The 19,612-nt window shown below is 40.3% G+C and overlaps 1 protein-coding gene across 2 annotated transcripts in view; it reads left to right on the top strand.

The window, feature by feature from the left end:
• BLOC1S6 (biogenesis of lysosomal organelles complex 1 subunit 6) overlaps positions 1-19,589 on the top strand; it is a 134,315-nt gene extending 114,726 nt beyond the window's left edge. Inside the window, exons 1-5 of one of the 2 annotated variants that reach the window (XM_047075152.1) lie at positions 299-848; positions 5,739-5,880; positions 14,291-14,378; positions 16,356-16,442; positions 16,859-19,589. In XM_047075152.1, coding sequence (XP_046931108.1) covers positions 767-848; positions 5,739-5,880; positions 14,291-14,378; positions 16,356-16,442; positions 16,859-16,978 — 519 coding nt within the window. In that variant the 5' untranslated portion in view covers positions 299-766 and the 3' untranslated portion in view covers positions 16,979-19,589. Of the gene's footprint in view, positions 1-298; positions 849-5,738; positions 5,881-14,290; positions 14,379-16,355; positions 16,443-16,858 lie in introns of those variants that run through there. The other variant, XM_047075151.1, reaches the window with a different exon arrangement.
• The last annotated feature ends 23 nt before the right edge of the window (positions 19,590-19,612 follow it).

Genomic DNA, 19,612 nt, shown 5'->3' with positions numbered 1-19,612 from the left:
CCACAGGATCGCTGCATGGGCAGTTTCCGGTAATGGGGCTGATTTTGTCCAGTAGATACTGCAACCCAGGCCTTAAAATCATTCACCTACAATCAACAAGGGGAGACTGGAATCCTGGCAAATCCCCAGTTAGTAAGGCTGAAGCTCAAAAAGCTAAACACGGACATATATATATATATATATATATATATATATACACACACACACACACACAGATATATATGTATATATATATATATATATATATATATATATATTTTTTTTTTTTTTTTAATAGTCCAAACCGAAGGGAAAGCACGCAGTCCTTGTTTTTAAGGTGTTTCCTTAATATGGACAAGAAACTGAAAAGCTGTGCCTCGCTTCGGTGAACAAAGCCCAACTCTGCATGGTCACACTCAACACAATCGCAACCCACCAGGGAGCGCCCTCTCCACCCTCTCCCGGACAATCGGTCGCAGGAAGTCCCGCACAGCTAACTCTACTGACGCCACGCCCTCCACCCTTCAATGACGTCGGCGCGAAGTCCCAGGAGCGCTAGGGGGTAGTAGTCCGGGAGGTGGAAGGTGGAGGCGGAAGGTGGAGGCGGAAGGTGGAGGCGGAGGCAAGAAAGAAGGCGGTGGACCGGCGGTCACACTGTCTTCCGCTTCCGTCATTTCCGGGTGCGACGGCCGCTTCTGTCCGGCTGGGCTCTGGACGCGTGGGTTGCCCCCTTACTGCCTCTGACCGTTTGCACAGCCGCCCCTTCCCTGTTCCCAGCGGGAAGGACATGAGTGTTCCTGGGCCGACGTCCCCGGACGGGGTCCTGGCAGGGCCATCCCACGGCCTGGGGGCCGGGGAGCCGACGCCGGGTACGTGCTACTGGGCGGGGCGGGCGGCCGGGAGCCCGGCCGCTCCGCGGGAGAGAGCAGCTTGGTCCCGAGGCTCTGGCCCCCGTGCGGAAGTGGGGAACCGCGCCCGCCTCGGTGCCCAGCTGAAAGAGTGGGAAACGAAGTTTGGAGGGGAGGCAGTGTTTGGGTGGCGATTGATGGTGAGGTCATTCTGTGACTGTGTGTTGACTCCAGCACATTGTTAGTGGTTGAAGATGAATTTGCCAGAAAGTTGATCGGTTTGTAATTCAGAGAATTGATGTATTCAAGTATTATTGACTACTCACTCATGAAATGTTTTACTTACTGTCATTCCTCCAGCGGTTTTCTCAACCCGAGTTCCAAGAGAGATTTAAGCCCTAATACCCTAAGACATCCATTGCATGCAGTGAATTGACTTGCTAGGCATCCTGAATGGTACTGTTTACCATTTTCGGGAGAATTGAGAAGACAGGGCATGAAAACAGTTTCTGTGTCCTCTGGTTCAGATGAGGAACCCCACATAAGAAAGGCTACAGGGTTTTCGATGTGTCGTTTCTACCTCCTGTTCTAGGAATATAGGGGTTACTTAAAAATAGTGCTTTCAGCCCTTTCTTGGTCATGCTTTTCCTCAGTGATCGCCCCCTCTTTACACTTGCATAAGCTGACTTCCTTGTGTATGTGCAGCTTGGGTCCTTCTCCGCTTGCCTTTCCGTTCGCTTGCTGGATACTTTGACATGGTTGTTTTGCACCAGCCTCACATACGGCATGTGCATGAATAAAAGTAGATGTCTGATTCCATTAGTACCAAGTCACCCTCAGTTGAAACTTTGACGGTAACTCTTGATTTTCTTCTCACTTGCCTCCTATTTCTATTTTAGTCTAGGGGATTCCACTATGCAATTTCCATCTCCTCTCTAGTTTTACTCTTCCAAGAGCAGTTGTAAGGCTATCCACCCCCAGTCTCTTACTCTTCCATTGCACGTATCCCACTGTTGTCATATCACTGCCCCAAGATAAAGCTCCAGTCATGTCATTTTCTTGCTGGGAAACCTTAGAATGGCTCCTTACTACTTCCTAAGCAAAAGGGCAAACCCCTTAGCTTGACACTCAGGGATCCTCCTAGGCTGGCCAGATGGTCTTGTAGCTCACTTTTGCGTATGCCCTATGCTCCAGAACCTCCCAAACTACCTTGTCTTTCCAGAGCAATCCTATAGTCCTACCTTTCCTTATGCTGCCTTTTTTTTTTTTTTTAACCTATATCTTATTCCTTCTTTTAGAATTCTTACCCATTTGGAAATAGTGGCCCTCAAAGATTGTTCTGGGAGTGTAAATTGGTGCCATCTCTTAGGAAGGTAGTTTTGCAGTGTCTGTTTAAGAAATGCATAAACTCTGTCCCGTGATTCAACTTCTAAGAATTTATCCTACACAAACATTGACATAGATACGCAAAGACAAGCAAGGAAACTCCTGGCAACATTGTTTGAAATAGCAAAAAGTGAAAATAACCTAAATACCTGTCCTTAGGTATCTTAGTCTCCATGGGCTGCTGCAACTAAGTACCACAGGCCGGGTGGCTTAAACAACAGACATTTATTCCTCAAAGTTCTGGAGTTCTATGAAGTCCAGGATCTGTGTGCTGACCAGTTAGGTTCCTGGTAAGAGTCCTCTTCTGATCTTGCAGACAGCTGCCTTCTCGCCTTGCCGATACCTCACATGGTAGAGGGAGAGAGTTTGGTTTCTCTTTATCTTTTAAGGATACAACCCCATCATGGGGCCCCACCTTCATGACCTCATCTAAACTGAATTACTTCCCAAAGGTCCCACCTCCAGCTACCTTTATGTTGGAGGTTGGGGCTACAAAATAATGTAGGGGGGACACATTCAGTCCATAGCAGGGAACTAGTTAAACAAAATATAGTAGAATTCTATTCTGTTAAAAAGAATGTAGTAGACGCATATATGCTCATATGGAAAGATATCTAAGGTGTATATTTAAGAGTTGCAGAACAACATGAGTAATATTTATGATTAAAACAGGGCTTCTGCATAGGTATGCAGTGATAATTTTTTTGAAGGCTATATTGGAAACTACAGAGTGACTGCATTAAGGGAGTTAGAAAGAGTATTTTTTTTAAAGCTTTTATTTATTTTTAAGTAATCTGCACCAAATGTGGGGCTCAAACTCGTAACCCTGAGATCAAAAGTCACATACTCTCTACCAGCTGAGCCAGCCAGTGTATGCTGAGAAAGAGTATTTTTACTATTAGCCTATACCTCCCCCTTCTGTGTTTTAAGCTTTTACAATGAGTAATACTTTAAAAAAAATGTTTATTTATTTTGAGAGAGAGCATGGGGAGGGGCAGAGAGAAAGAGGGGGACAGAGAAAGAGATGCAGGCTTCCTGCAGACCATAGACAGAAGATAGCCCAAGATGGTGCTCAAATTCACGAACCGTGAGATCATGAGATCATGACCCTGAACTGAAAAGTCAGACGCTCAACTGACTGAACCACCCAGACGCCTCCTTTTTTTTATGTTTCCCTCTGAGTTTCCATAACAGTTTCTGTTTCTCTAATGCCCCTTCTCATATATTATCATTATGATTCCCCTGTATCAAGCTCTTTGTACAGGGGGAGGGGGACTTGCTTAATTTATTCTTGTAACCTTGGAAACTAGTAGGGAGTACAGGTGTGCAACTAATGTTTCTTGTATGAGTAGGGTAAGGACCCTTTCTTTTAATCTCCCACAGTAAAGTACCTTGAACTTAGTAAGTTAATGTATGTAGAGACGTAAGTCAGACTCTTCCAATTATTAACCAGAATATTGGGGTAGAGTAGGAGGAGGACTGTGAGTTAAATGTTTATATATTGTAAGGGAGACATAGTAGCTATTGTTCTTAAAGTTGAGATATCCTTATTTGGGTGTTTCTGTTTATCTGTAATACTTGTTTTCTGTATTTCCTTAAAGAGAGTTGCTGTTGTTTGCACCGTTACTGTAATCAAGCCTTAAGCAATGGCATTAATTTTCAGATATTCTTTATTCACTTCCCATCTGATGGTACATGAATGGCAATATTTGCAAATACTCTGCTTCTTCCTGTTAAATTTTTGTTTCATTTGTGGAGTGCTTCAGTTTCTAGTTACCTCTTGTCCGTTTGAACATTGCCTTGTGATTTAGAGAATTCCAAAATTTGTTCATGTATTTCTCAGAATCAAAATAAAAACCATACTACTTTTTTTATCTATAAAAACTTACTTTGAATATGACGGCATGTTGTTTTCCTCCATCTTGCTAAATTGTAAATCTGTGGTAAAAACTATACTTGGAAGTGAGCTATAAGGAATGTGGCATGATAAATGTATTTTACATAATGATCTAATTTGATGTTACTGAGTATTACCAGATTATGATTAAATGGAGATGTTTCAGAATTTAATGTTTAAAAATGCTCTCAGAGTACAATTTTAGTAATGTGACCATCTGACTTCCTTATGTCATTAAAAAATATTTTTTTACTGTTTATTTTCGAGAGAGAGAGACAGAGCATGAACGGAGGAGAGGCAGAGAGAGAGGGAGACACAGAATCTGAAGCAGGCTCCAGGCTCTGAGCTGTCAGCACAGAGCCCCACGCAGGGCCGGAACCCATGAACCGTGAGTTCATGACCTGACCTGAAATCAGACATTCAACCGACTAAGCCACCCAGGCACCCTTTTTTCCCTAATTTTAAGCCAGTGATTCTAAAATCTTAAAAACCACTCACTGAACCATGTTTAGAAATAGTTTTGTACTTTTCTTGTAGGAGTAGTGATTGATGGTTATTCATTTTAGACATCTTTTGTACAGGTTTTATTTTTAAGTAATCTCTCCGCTCAACGTGGGGCTCATGTTTATCTCACAACTCTGAGATAAAGAGTTGCATGCTCCATTGACTGAGCCAGTCAGGCACCCCCATTTTAGATGTTTTTGAGTGCCTGACTGCTTACACTGTTATTATTCAAAGGAAAAGCGTGAGGCGTAGTTCCTGGCACACGTCTAGATTTACATGCAATTATTATATACTATTTTCTATGGTAAATTAAGGTGCTGAGTCTCCAGAGAAGAGAAATCCTTTGAAAATCTTCTAACAATGATAAAACAGCTTCCCTTTTACATATAAATAGTATATCAAGCTTTATGAAAAGTAAATATTGACCCACATTTTTACTTACATTGAATTAAAAAAGAAATTTTTTTAGGCATTGCATTTATATGAATGTATATAGAATTTCTGCATGCTTTTGAAAGGAAGGATTTATTGCTTTCATTCAGTGACTTTTTCCTACTTTTAGGCCTCAGACTCTTAATAATCCACTGAAAACTATACATCTCTTGCCCTGAAAAATACATAAACATATAGAATATGTTTTGCATATGTTAATGTTCTTTTAATCCAGACTTTACCTTATACTAGTAGCTTAAAAACATTTTTTTGAATGCACATATCCTGTTTATTAGAGGACACTCAGAAGGTAAAGCTAAAAGAAAAGGAAGGGGGTGCCTGGGTGGCTCCATCAGTTAAGTGTCTGATTCTCGATTTCGGCTCAGGTCATGATCTCATGGTTTGTGATATTGAGCCCCGTTTTGGGTTCCAAGATGACCACACGGAGCCTGCTTGGGATTCTCTCTCCCTTTCTCTCTGGCCCTCTCCCACTTGTGTGTACATTCTCTCTCTCTCTCTCTCCCTCTCCCTCTCTCTCTCAAAATAAATAAAAGACAGGGAAGGAAGGATGCCTGTAGTGTCCTGTGTGTGTGTGCTCTGAACCTCACTGTCAGCCCCCTCCCTCACTATTACTTCTTTTACCCCTGTGTCCATTTAAAAGACTCCTACGTTTGATTTTCTTTTGGGGACAGGTTTAAGTGACACTTCTCCAGATGAAGGGTTACTAGAGGACTTGGCTGTAGAAGACAAAGCTGTGGAGCAGCTGGCAGAAGGATTGCTTTCTCACTACCTGCCAGACCTGCAGAGATCAAAACAAGCTCTTCAGGAACTCACGTGAGCTAACAAAAACCATGGTTGCACTCATTTCCCCTTTGGCATAGTTATAGTTTACTATATGTATATGTATAAGTGTATATGTATATGTATGTATATGTGTATGCTCTATTAAGGTATAATATATTGCAATATTGAATACAGTTGAGTATTTCTGTCTTTAGCGGTAGCAAATGGGAGTGAAGGAATACTTAGTAACCTAAATGTAAAAAGTGAAATGAATACTTCTAGAGTGTGTGGTCTCTTATAAGAAGTACCCCTGGGTGCTTGGGTGGCTCAGTCAGTTAAGTATCTGACTTTGGCTCAGGTCATTAACTCACAGGTTTGTGAGTTCGAGTCCCACATCAGGTGAGCTTCAGCCCTGCTTTGGGTGAGCACGATCCCTGCTTTGGGTGAACACGAGCCTTGCTTTAAGTGAGCCCCTCTCCTGTCTCTCTGTCTCCCTCTCTCTCTCCTCCTTGTGGGATTCTCTCTCTCCCTCTCTGCCTCACACTCACTTGTGTCCTCTCTCTCTCAAAAGGAAAGAAAAAAAAAAAAAAAGAAAAAGCCACCCCTGTATCTTGTCTAGACTCTTTGATTAGTTTTGGTGTTTTACCATCATTTTATGAAAATATTGCCTGTTGGAAGTGTTGCAAAATTGCCATGGGAGTCAGATTTGTTTTCAGTCGCTGGTTCACATGAGTTGCCAAAAATGTTTAAGTGTCTTTTTTGGGGAGGACCCATTTCTTTTCTGGTGGTCTACCAGCTAAATAAAGGATTGGAGGATACACCAAGAGAAGAATAGGATAAGGAAGAACGGAACTCGTAGAGGAGGATCAGTATACAAAACCACACACTAACTTTATCAGCTCCCGCTCGGAAACAGTGGACCGAACTTCTGCTTCCTCTTGGGTAGGACCTCGCATGGTTGCCCAAGCTGGCCTATCATTTCTTTCTGTGGTGGTCAGCCATAAACTGGCCTGTGAGCTGCTGCTGCTGTAAGACCTACCCTTTGAAATGTTACCTTAAAGGCCTGTATTAGTGCAAAAGGAGGGAAACAATCACCCACGATGTCCATTCTGTAAATGTCAGTAAGTAATGTTATAATCCTTGGATTTGGAGGTGATAAATGGGTATGTAAGTGGAACTGTGTTCTGCTATGTGTGGCACACTACTGTAATCAGGGCGTTGGCAGCACCCTTGGTTTTCTGCTGGTTCCGATGAGATTTTTTTATCCCAAGTGTGTGGTATGCCTTGTATTTTAAAGCCGGTCAATTCATGTGGCAAAAAAGTCATAAAGATTTTGTAGGGGAGTTTGAATGAAGTAAAAGTATGATCAACTAAAGGGTGGTAAGAAACTCTGCAAGCCAAAGATATCTGGATATGTTTTGCTGGGAAGGAAGCTGGGAACCACAGTTTAATTGCAGAGTTTAACTGATGACATTGGCTAAAATGTAGTGGTTTATTTTTTTTATTAAAAAAAATTTTTTTTAACGTTTATTTATTATTGAGAGACAGACACAGAGTGTGAGCAGGGGAGGGGCACAGAGAGAGGGAGACCCAGAATCTGAAGCAGGCTCCAGGCTCTGAGCTGTCAGCACAGAGCCCGACGCGGGGCTCGAACTCACAAGCTGTGAGATCATGACCTGAGCCGCAGCTGGACGCTTAACCGGCTGAGCCACCCAGGTGCCCCTAAAATTTAGTGTTTTATTTAATTAATTAATTATTTTTATTAAAAAAATTTTTTTTTAATGTTTATTTTTGAGAGAGATAGAGAGACAGAGCCCGAGCAGGGGAGGAGCAGAGGAGAGAGGGAGACACAGAATCCAGAGCAGGCTCTAGAGCCTGACACAGGCCTCGAACTCACAAACTGTGAGATCATGACCTGAGCCGAAGTCAGAAGCTTAGCCAGCTGAACCACCCAGGTGCCCCTAAGATTTAGTGTTTTAAATAACCCCTCTTATCTTCTGGGGCACCTAGACGACGACGACGATGATAGTAACATCAGCTACTGCTTATTGCTGTATGTTCTACTTGCCTGGCACTTTATATACCATATCTCGATCCTGACACCTGCTTTTGAAGTATTAATATTATTCCTGTTTACAGTTGAGGAAACTGAGGTTCAGAAATGTTAAGTAAACCGAAAAAGATTACATAGGTAGTGGTAGAATTAATAATGGAATATGATGAGTAATTATACCTCTTTAGTATTAAGGAAAGTCACGTTTCAGAGAAAGGAAGAAGGTGTTTTCAAGCAGCTGCCTCTTTCATCCCTGTCTACACATCCCACTGCTGATAAAGATTTAGGGGAAAGAGTACTGGATGGAGTGAAGCATCCTGACTGTTGTCAAACAGTTTAATTTTCATTAGGCCACTTTAAGTTACAGAAACAGGCCCACAGAGGTGAAGGAAGAGGTTGTGGTAGATACAAGTTAAGTTTACTTTGTAGCTAGTAATGGGAAGACCGGGAACAAAACTAACTTTATATATAAGAAAGGTTATGAATGTTCTTTTGCATGTATTTGTCATTTTAAGAACCCCTGGAAAGAAAGAAAAGAGGGAGTCTGGGATTTAGGCCCTAAAAGTCTCTGGCAAGGTACAATCATAAGTAGCCTTAGTGTCGTTCCTTTTGAGATAAGCCACACTTGGACCGTCCAAGGAAATAGCTTTTTTCTCAGAGGATCATCCCCCAGATACTGCATTGATACTGCCTGGTCACTCCCAGCACATTTACTACAGATGATACAAAACTTTAAGGGAAAGGAAGGCGAGTCATTTCTACCTGATATTGAAGCTAAATATTCTGTGGAACCTTTTTCTAGAGTGTCTAGACTTATGGATCATGAAAACACTGTACTTATAATTACTGTTTTATTATTATTACTTTTTTTTTTTTTTTTTTTTTTTTTTTTTAGGGAGAGAGAGAGTGCAAGCAGGGAGAGGGGCAGAGGGAGAGAGAGAGAGAATCTTAAGCAGGTTCCACACTCAGTGCAGAGCCCAATGCAGGACTCAATCCTATGACCATGGGATCATGACTTGAGCCGAAATTGAGAGTTGTACACTCAACTGACTGAGCCACGCAGGCACCCCTAATTACCATTTTATTATAAAGAATACAGATCAGGACCAGCCAAATGAAGAGACACATAGGGGAAGGTGTGGGAGTATATCCACCCCAGAGCTTCTGTGGCTTCTTCTAGTGAAATTAGGGCATGTTACCCTCTTGGCACATCGATGTGTTTACCAACCAGGAAGCTCTACTGAGCCTCAGTGTTTAAAGTTTTTATTGCTGCTTCACTCTGTGAGCACAACTGATTGAATCATTGGCTATGTAATTGAACTCACTCTCCAGCCCCCCTCCTACAACTTCCCTTCTCTGAAGAATGGACTGATATCACGTGGCTCAAAGCCCCAACCCTGTGACCACATGATTGATCTTTCTGGCATGAGCAGCCCCCATCCTGAAGCTCTAGGGGCCCACCATATGTCACCTTATTAGCATAAACTCTGGTGTGCTTGAAGAGGGGTTCATGACTAATGAAGATACTTCTATCATTTGAGAAATTACAGAAGTCTTAGAATAGACATACCAGAAACCTGGGACAAAGATCAGACAAATTCATGCTTATACAATAAATGTTTATTCAGATTTTTTGCCTGTTTTTTGTTTTCTTAAGTTTATGTATTTATTTTGAGGTGGGGAGGGGCAGAGAGAGAGAGGAAGAGAAAGAATCCTAAGCAGGCATTGCAATGTCAGCATGGAGCCTGATACTGGGCTCGATATCACAAACTGAGATCACGACCTGAGCCGAAATCAAGAGTCGGACACTTAACTGACTGAGCCACCCAGCCGCCCCTCTTTTGCCTATTTTTTTTTTTTTTCAACGTTTATTTATTTTTGGGACAGAGAGAGACAGAGCATGAACGGGGGAGGGGCAGAGAGAGAGGGAGACACAGAATCGGAAACAGGCTCCAGGCTCTGAGCCATCAGCCCAGAGCCTGACGCGGGGCTCGAACTCACGGACCACGAGATCGTGACCTGGCTGAAGTCGGACGCTTAACCGACTGCGCCACCCAGGCGCCCCTCTTTTGCCTATTTTTTAACTGGGTTGTTTATTTTCTTTTTTAAAACTGTTTATTTATTTTTTGAGAGAGAGAGAGAGAGAGAGGATGTGCATGTATGTGTGCATTGGGGAGGGGCAGAGACAGGGAGACAGAGGATCAGAAGCAGGCCCTGGCTGTCAGCGCAGAGCCTGACTCAGGACTCAAACTCATGAACCATGAGACCATGACCTGAGCCATGACCTGACCCGAAGTCAAATGCTTAACTGACTGACCCACCCAGGTGCCTTGGGTTATTATTTTCTTACTGTTGAGTTTTAAGTGTTCTTTGTATACTTTGATACAAATCCTTTATATGTCTTACAAATATTTTCTCCAAGCATGTGGCTTGTCTTTGTACTTTTAAGAGTGTCTTTTACAGAGCAGAATTTTTAATTTTAAAAGTCTGACTTACCAATTTTTTTAAAGTTTTTTTTTTTTATGTTTATTTATTTTTGAGAGAGCTGTAGTGGGGGAGGGGCAGAGTGAGGGGTATAGGATCTGAAGGGGGCTCTGCGCTGACAGGCTGACAGCCGTGATGCCGATGATGCGGCTCGAACTCAAGAACTGTGAGATCATGACCTGAGCCAAAGTTGGACACTTAACCGACTGGACCTCCCAGGTGCCTCTTAAAGTTTTGTTTTGTTTTTTTAATGTTTATTTATTTCTTTTGAGAGAGAGAGAGAGAGAGAGAGAGAGAGAGAGAGAGAATGAGAATATCCCAAGCAGGCTCTGTGCTGTTAGCTCAGAGCCTGACGTGGGGCTTGATCCCACAAACCATGAGATCATGACCTGAGCCTAAATCAAGACTCAGACACTTAACCAGACTGAGCCACTTAATTTTTTTTTCATGGATCATGATTTTGATATTTCATGTAAAAATTCGTCACCGAATCAAGGTCACCTAAGATTTTCTCCTGTGTTTTCTTCTAGATGTTTTAGGGTTTTACTTTTTATATTTAGACCTATGGTCCATTTTGAGTTAATTCTTATGAAATTGTAAGGTCTTTGTTTAGGTTAATTTCTTTGCACGTCAGTGTCCAGTTGTTCGCTCGCATTTGTTGAAAAGACTAGCCTGAATCCACTGCATTGTCTGTGCTCTTTTGTCAAAGAGGAGTTGACTGTATTTGTGTGGATCTATTTAAGAGCTTTCTATACTGTTGCATTGATGTGTCTGTTTTACCGATATCATGCTGTTTTGATTTCTGTAGTTTTGCAGTAAATCTTGAAATTGGGTAGCGTAAGTCTTCCAGCTTTGTTCTTATTCATTGTGTTTTGGCTATTCTTGGTCTTTGCCTTTCTATGTGAATTTTAGAATCAGTTTGTTGATATCTCCAAAATAACTTGGTGTGGTTTAAATTGAGATTGCATAGATTCCATAGATCAAGTTGGGAAGAATTGGGAGGATAACAATATTGAGTTTCTTATTCCATGTACTTGCAATATCTGTTACTTGGATCTTTTAAAATTTATTTCATTGGAGTTTTATAGTTTTTGCTTATAGCTCCTGTACATATTTTGTTAGATTTATATCAAAGTATTTCATGTGAGGTATTGATTTTTCTAATTTTTCTAATTATTCACTGCTGACTTTTATACATTAACCTGATATCCTCCTGAAACCTTGCTATACTCACATATTTTGTTGATTCTTTGGGATTTTCCACATGGGCAATCATCTGTGAACAAAGACAGTTTTATTTCTTCCTTTCCAGTCTGTATACATTTTATTTCCTTTTCTTGTCTCATTACATTAGCTAGAGCTTCCAGTACGATGTTGAATAGGAATAGGGAGCAGACATCCTCTCCTTACTCCTGATCATAAAGGGAAAGCGTCTAGTTTCTCACAAGTGTGATGTTAGCTGTAGTTTTTTTTTTAATGTTCTTTATCAAGTTGAGGAAGTTCCTCTCTCTAGTTTGTTGAGAGTTTTTAATCGTGAATGGGTGTTGGACTTTGTCAAATGTCTTTTCTACATCATATAATAGTACCAAATGATTTTTCTTCTTTAGTCAGTTGATGTGCTGGATCACACTGATTGATTTTCAAATGTTGAACTGGCTTTGAATACTTGGAATAAATCTCATTTGATTGTGGTGTGTAATTCTTTTTATATATTATTGGATTTGTTTTGTTAATATTTTGTGGAGGATTTTTCCATCTCTGTTCATAAAAGATACTGGTCTAGAGATGCTTGGGTGGCTCAGTCAGTTAAGTGTCTGACTCTTGATCTCAGCTCAGGTCTTTATCTCAGGGTGGTGAGTTCAGGCCCTGCTTTGAGTTCTGTGTTGTATGTAGAGCCTACTTTAAAAAAAGATACTGGTCTACGGTTTTCCTTTCTTGTAATATCTTTATCTGGTTTTGGTTTTCACGTAATGTTGGCCTCGTAGAATGAGTTAGGAAGTGCTCCCTCTGCCTTGGCTTTGCTGGAAACTATTGTGGAGAATTTGTGTAATTCCTTCCTTAAATATTTGGCAGAAATTAAGTGTGAAGCCATCTGGTCCTGGCATTTTCATTTCTGGAAGGTTATTACTTACTGACTGAATTCCTTTAACAAATGTAGACCTACTTAGATGATCTGTGTCTCCTTGTGTGAGTTTTGGAAGTTTGTGTCTTTCAAGGAATTAGTCATTTCCATCTGAGATATCAATTTGTGGACAGAGTTGTTGGAGGTATTCTTTTATGGTCCCTTTAATGTCCATGGAGTCAGTGATGGTTTCTCTTCTATAAGTCATGTTAGTAATTTGTGTCCTCTCTCTTTTTCTTTGTGAGCCTGGCCAGAGGTTTATCCATTTTATTGATCTTTTGAAGAACCAACTTTTGGTTTCATTGATTGTTCTTTACCGTTTTCTAGTTGTAACAGTGTCATTGCTTTCCTGTTTACGCGGGATCATTGACTTGCTGGCTTCTTCTTATTCTATATTTCACTTTCTGTGGTCTCTAGTCAGAGCTGAAGGGACAAACTTGTGACCTGTGGGATTTGCCAAACTTACTGCTGGATGGTGGAGATGTTGTAACTGCTTTTCATTCTCTGCATTGCTATTTTTTTCATCATTGTTCTCTGTTTAGCATAGCTTCACAAGCAAATCACGTCATATTTTGCTTTGCCTGTAGTATTCTTTAAAATGTTTAGAGGCGCCTGGGTGGCTCAGTCAGTTAAGCATCATGATGTCAGCTCAGGTCATGATCTCGCAGTTTGTGAGATTGAGTCCCTGCGTCAGGCTCTGTGCTGACAGCATGGAGCTGCTTGGGATTCTCTCTTTCTCTCTCTCTCTCTCTCTCTCTCTCTCTCTCTCTCTCTGTGTGTGTCCCTCTCCAGCTTGTGCACCCATGTGCACTCTATCTCTCTCAAAATAAATAAATAAACCTTAAAAAAATTGTTTTAATGTTTAATTCAGTGGCCCCTCAGTGTTTCTGATCCCGTGAGCCTGGCATTGGTTGATCCGGAGAGGGACGTCAGGAAAGTTGGCTTCTATTCCTCAATAAAAGGATTTGAATCAGAATTTTCATGAGGAACCTTAGAAGTTACCTGGTGTGAGCTTCCCACTTTATAAATAAAGAAATTTAGGCCCAGGAAAATAAATTTCCAAGATTATACAACTGGTTATTGGTGGGGCATCTTGTGATTCCTGGTCCTGTTTTTTCATCTTCTTACTACCCTCTTCTGATTTAGTATAACTTGATACTGCATTTTCCCCAACTCTAATCTAAAAAGTCATGGCTCCCCAGAGCACCTGGGTGGCTCAGGCGGTTGAGCATCAGACTTCAGTTCAGGTCACGATGTCACGTTTCAGGAGTTCAAGCTCAAGCTCGCTGCTGCCGAGGGAGGCACAGAATCAAGCAGGCTCCAGGCTCTGTCTGAGCCATCAGCCCAGAGCCCGATGTGGGGCTCGAACTCATGGACCGCAAGATTGTGACCTGAGCTGAAGACGGATGCTTAACCGACTGAGCCACCCAGGCGCCCCTCAACTTAATTTTTACTTTTGACATTAACCAAGATGAAATGGGATTCCTCTTTAAAAAAAGTTTTTTTTTAATGTTTATTTATTTTTGAGAGAGAGAGAGAGAGAGAGAGAGACAGTGTGAGCAGGGGCAGGGGAGGGGCAAAGAGAGAGGGAGACATAGAACTGGAAGCAGGCTCCAGGCTCCGCACTGTCAGCACAGAGCACAACGTGGGGCTCAAACTCACAAACTGTGAGATCATGACCTGAGCCGAAGTTGGATGCTTAACCGACTGAGCCACCCGGGCGTCCTAAATGTGATTCCTTTTTAATGAACCAGCACTTAATAGTATGTATGGTTTATTTTGGCTATGTGCTTTTGTTTCAGACAGAACCAAGTTGTATTACTAGACACACTGGAACAAGAGATTTCAAAATTTAAAGAATGCCATTCTATGTTGGATATTAATGCTTTGGTAAGTATGATGTGAGTTGACATAGCTTAATGACATCTTGGCTTAGAAATAATTAGGTTTTTCCTGTGCGACGTTGTAGTTTGGTATGTTTAGGATCTTTTCCTCTAAATTTTTTTTTAACATTTTTTTTAAAAGTTTATTTATTTATTTTGAGGCGGGGGGGCGGGGGGAGAGAATCCCAAGCAGGCTCTGCGCCAGCAGCATGGAGCCCAATGCAAGGCTTGAACCCACAACTGTGAGATTATGACCTGAGCCAAAACCAGGAGCTGGACACTTAACTGACTGAGTCACCCAGGCACCCATTTTCTCTAATTTTTAAATTTTAGAATTTGTCCTTTAATGGGAAACCTTGATTTACTTTACTAGAACTTCTGTTGTCTTGACTTGTTATCTTTCAGATGTTGAGCCTATAGTAGGAAAAGGAACTTATTTGTGACAGTCTGGAATAGATGTGCTCATAGTTAAAGACTTCTAAAAGGGAACTAAAAGTAAGGAACTTTTGGGGTACTGTTTTCCCTTAAGGAAAGTGCATCTTTCCTAATCAATTACATGGCTTTTTTAAAACCAGCATTTTGTTTAATTGTATGGCCCATTCATAATGCCATCACAAATTAATACTGAAATGGACTCTTTGGGGATCCTTTATAGACGCTTTATATCTTTCAGTATATATGATAGTAGTTGAGTTTCATCAGAAGCTTTATAGTTTTTTGATGAGAGGAACTGCTACTCTTTATTTTAAGAAACAGGGAATTGACAAAAATAAGGAACTTGTGGCTACCTTTCTCTTCACCTCAACGTGAAGCAGTAGCTTGGTTTGCATGATTTTGTAGACTTTTATATGAATGTCAAAAAATGAGCTTTCTGTTGGACAATTGTGGCTCATTAATTTTTCCCTTTATTATAATCAAAAACAAGTCTGTTTTCTCTTGCATTAGGCAGAAGCCTGGGGTAGTAAATGCAAAGTTTTCTGACTTGTGAAGGAGGTGGACAAGGCTACACTGACCTACTTGTGTCTTCCCCACTGAGTTCATATTGCAGCAGAACGAATATTTGCTGAGTGAATGAATGATAAATGAATGATAAATGAATGAACCAAGCATATGTAATAGTGTTGCTTCAGTCTGAAGGGGCAGAAACTGTCTTCCTGTTTTTTCCTCTCTCAGCCCAAGTGGTTCGATTATCATTCAGGAACTGAAAACTCTGAGGCCCAGAGAGAGAGGGAGAGGGTCTGGAAGCTCTAGAGCTCATCAGACTAAGACTTTACTTGTAGATACATGAAGGCTGCTAATTTCTCTACTGACACTCCTCTCACTCTTATTACCTGGTCTCTGTCTGTTAACCTTGGCTCCTGAGAATGAGGTGCTTTTTTCTTTCTCTCCCATCCCTGGCTGAGATGGAAAAGTCTATACATACCATGGCTTGGGAAGACAAGTGTCCTTACAGAGGTTGTTCTGCTTGGTCTCGCTTTAGAAGCCCCAGGAACATGACCAGATTTGTCCACAGCCCTCCCAGGATTCTCTGACCACAGCTTGGTTTTTCCTGATGGGCGGACACTTTACTTCAGTTGTCCTGTTCTCCTTTGTGAAGACAGTAGAGTGTTGTACTTTTTCTCAAATGAAACTCATAGCATTATTGGATAGTCTTACTAAAAGTTTAGGATTATATTGCATGTTTTTAAAGCACAGTGTTATCTGTACACAATATAAATGTCTATTTTATGTTTAGTAACTTTTTTTTTATCAGTTTGAACTGAATCAAGTGTTATCAAATACCTACTAAAGGCTTAAATAAAATTTGAATTTTGGAATGAAAATGTGGAGATAATTAAGGCTTTAAAAAATGTGGCCAATTTAGGCAGAGTGAACAGTAATTTATTATTCATCCATCTTACTCTTTCAGTCTATTTTTTTCCCCCCTTTTAAACAAACTTTGGCCTATTTGAACTTGACTTTTCATTTCCTTTTCCATATTTAGTTCACTGAAGCTAAACACTATCATGCCAAGTTGGTGAATATAAGAAAAGAGATGCTGATGCTTCATGAAAAGACATCGAAGTTAAAAGTGAGTTGAAAATTGTTTCACATTCTTTATAGAAGTGGAGGTTTAATTGTTTTTTCAAGTATTCATTTTCTGACTTCTTATGTACCCATATGCAATAACATAATTCATGGTACATTGTTTTCCTTTACAACATACTCTTTTGAACCCCACTCTGGGCTTTTCTACTAATAGCTGGGCTGAGGAGCTCATATTTTCATTGTCACAGCAGTTCTCAGTCAGTAAGAGTTTGGAGTAAGAAATTAAATTTTGTGTGTGTGTTAAGGGGGACTTAAATTACCCAGAACAGGCTTAAAAGTTAAATATGAAACTCAGTAATGCCTATGGATTACCTCAAGTCAAAGCACTGCTACTTTTAAATTAGGCCATAACAGATAAGCTTTGATTGTTCTCTTGGTTTAAAATTTTTTTTGACATAGAAAAGAGCACTTAAACTGCAACAGAAGAGGCAAAAAGAAGAGTTGGAAAGGGAGCAGCAACGGGAGAAGGAATTTGAAAGAGAAAAGCAGTTAACCGCCAAACCAGCAAAGAGGACCTGAGAAGCTGAGTGTGTCTGTGTTCTTCCTCCCCCTGCCCCCCGTTACTTGCATGCAGGGCAGCCCAGGTGTGGGCTGGAGTGAAGGTAGTGCCTTACACCATCGGCCCGGCTCACGTTTGCAGTCCTTTTCCCGGGAGTGCTGTCTCCGGATCTTCATTTCCGCCATCAAGGAGCTTTTTGCCCCAAGTAGAGGACAAAATGTCACTCGCTTTGAGTCTTTGAATGTAATTTTTCAACTTCTGTTTTGCATCATTTTTAAATTCCTTACTTTGGCTTTGCATCATTTATCAACGGGAAAATGGTTTGATTGCTTTAATAGTCTAGACTCTAAGTGATTAAAAACTAGTATTTTTTAGCTTCTTGAGAAGTGTGGATTGAAAAGATTCCATTTCTTTTATGACTTGCCTTTCTGGCAATATAGTGCTGGTTTTTGGTAATTGCTTTATCGTTGCTTGGTTCAGAAGAAATGCCAACCGTTTAAGCACATGTGCCCATGGAGAAGAGGTGGTGTAAGCCTTTGTGAAGAACACGATAGAGAAATGCATAATGGGAAATAATAGCATCTTAGACGTCGGACAGATGGGCAAGATTCCAGATAGATTCTGCTAACTGTATGCTCTGTCTGCTTCCTAGCGTTGTTGCTCTTTAGTTTTTACGTATTCTCTGCGTTCAGAGTCGATTCTCTCTACTTCTAAAGTTTGGCAAGGCTGGTAGAGCTGTCACACACACAAATATGCTGAAATATTTCGAATACTTAGTAAGAGTCATCACACACTGAGATATAGTTGCCAGATTGATAAGATACGAGTCCAGCTTTCCAAATGGAAGTTCTCGCTAGCTCTGTCCATCCACTGATTTGCTGTGTGGCCTTACATGTAGTTACTTTTTCTGTGCTTTAAAAAGAGTTCTTAAAGTAGAATGATATCTTTACCCACTACCCATGTTATAGATAATGACAAGAATGGTGGAAAATTAGCAAATAGCTTCTTCACAAGAGACAGCATGATACCTTTAGTATTTGCTAGATTTTCCCCCTCAGTAGTTTCAGTAGGAACTTATGTGAGGAAATATTAGGAAGTTTCATTTTCTAAAATTGAGAGTATATTATTAATTGTTTTAGTATTATTTAATATCCAACTGGTCTCCAATCTATATTACATAGAGACTGTACAGAACCTATAAAGGTGTATGCTTAGAATGTGTATCTTTTATAGTCTCTGTTACATTTTGGTAAGCTGGAATCACTACCTCTGATCTCATATCAGGCTAATTAATGATGGAGAGGGCATTAGATTTAAGCTGATTGCTAAAAACTGGTCTGTTTGAAGGTTTACAGTTTTGGGAAAGCTGTTCCCTTCTTTGATGAATGAATTATGATCTCACAATTTACTTGACTTTGACCTTATATTAAGAATATAAATACATTTTATTTTAAAAGGCTACATTTGTCCTCAAACACTAGCTAAAACTGCCTAGGGCAGGATTCATTAGCGCTTGTGGGAAAATGTCACTTAAATTGCTGAATGAACTCCTCTGTAAAGGCTGTGCACTGTTTCTCAGAGTGTTTTATGGGCCAGCTGCATTAAATGCTGGTTCCTGGACACTGCTCTCAATCTGCTGAAGCAAATCTGTTTGTTTGTTTTGTCTTTTTTTTTTTAAGTTTCCCCACATGATTCTGATGTACCTTAAAAGTTGAGACCACTGGTCCAGTGGTCTAGGTCAGAGGTTCCCACACTAGACTGTATGCCACTGTCACCTGGGAACTTAAAACAGACATTCTGGAAGATTCTTACTCGTTAGTTCTGAGGTGGGGTCCATGCAAATTTTAAAGAGCTCCCACATAATTCTGATGCGGGGAACCACTGGTCTAGAATGTCTAGTGATTTATATTTATAAGAAATGAAATAGCTTTAAAAGCTACCCAATAACTCTTGGGATTAATCTTATGAAATAAATTCTGAACTGCTTTTGATAGAAAGTCAGATTTAAGACTGAAATAGATAGCAGGCAGGAAATAGATATAGAATTCTGGTTAATTAATTGAACTTTTGCGACCTATGTTAAAATAAATCATGTTTATTGAATGAGTGACAAGGCACATATACTTTTAGAATTGTATTTAAGATTTGAAGTTTTTTTTTTTAAATGTCAAGGACATATATTAGCAACCACTATTTTTAGGTCAGTTGTAAATCAAAAGTACTGTTACATTGGTAATTACAATCTAACACTTGAGCTGTATTTCAGTAGCATAGAAACATATCTTACTGACTAAACCTAAATGGAATCCTTCTAGTAGTCTTGCTGTATTTTTGCACAGTATAATGAATTGGTACTTGGGTTGGTTGTTTGGTTGAAAAAAATTGCCTTTGTTTTGAACTATATCACGTAGTACTGAACTAAAATGATGAGAGTTAATTTTGTATTTACTTTGCAGTAGGTAATATGTAAAGATGCAGACATTGAATGTAATATGGATTGTGTCTGCAGTGAGTTTTTGAGTGGGTACAGTTTATAAATATGCCAGTTATACACCCTTGTACATTTGTCTGATTTTGAACTTGTACAATGAGAACTACTTTTTACACATTTAATAAAAAAAAAAAAAAGTCTCTGAACTATCCCATGTCATTTA

This window comes from Lynx rufus, unplaced genomic scaffold (assembly GCF_022079265.1).
Source record: "Lynx rufus isolate CCGP_SWC_20201006 ecotype Redwood Valley unplaced genomic scaffold, mLynRuf1.p SCAF_13, whole genome shotgun sequence".
Lineage (NCBI taxonomy): Eukaryota > Metazoa > Chordata > Mammalia > Carnivora > Felidae > Lynx > Lynx rufus.
The sequence above is the reverse complement of the archived record's forward strand: the minus strand, read 5'-3'. Positions and strand labels throughout refer to the sequence as shown.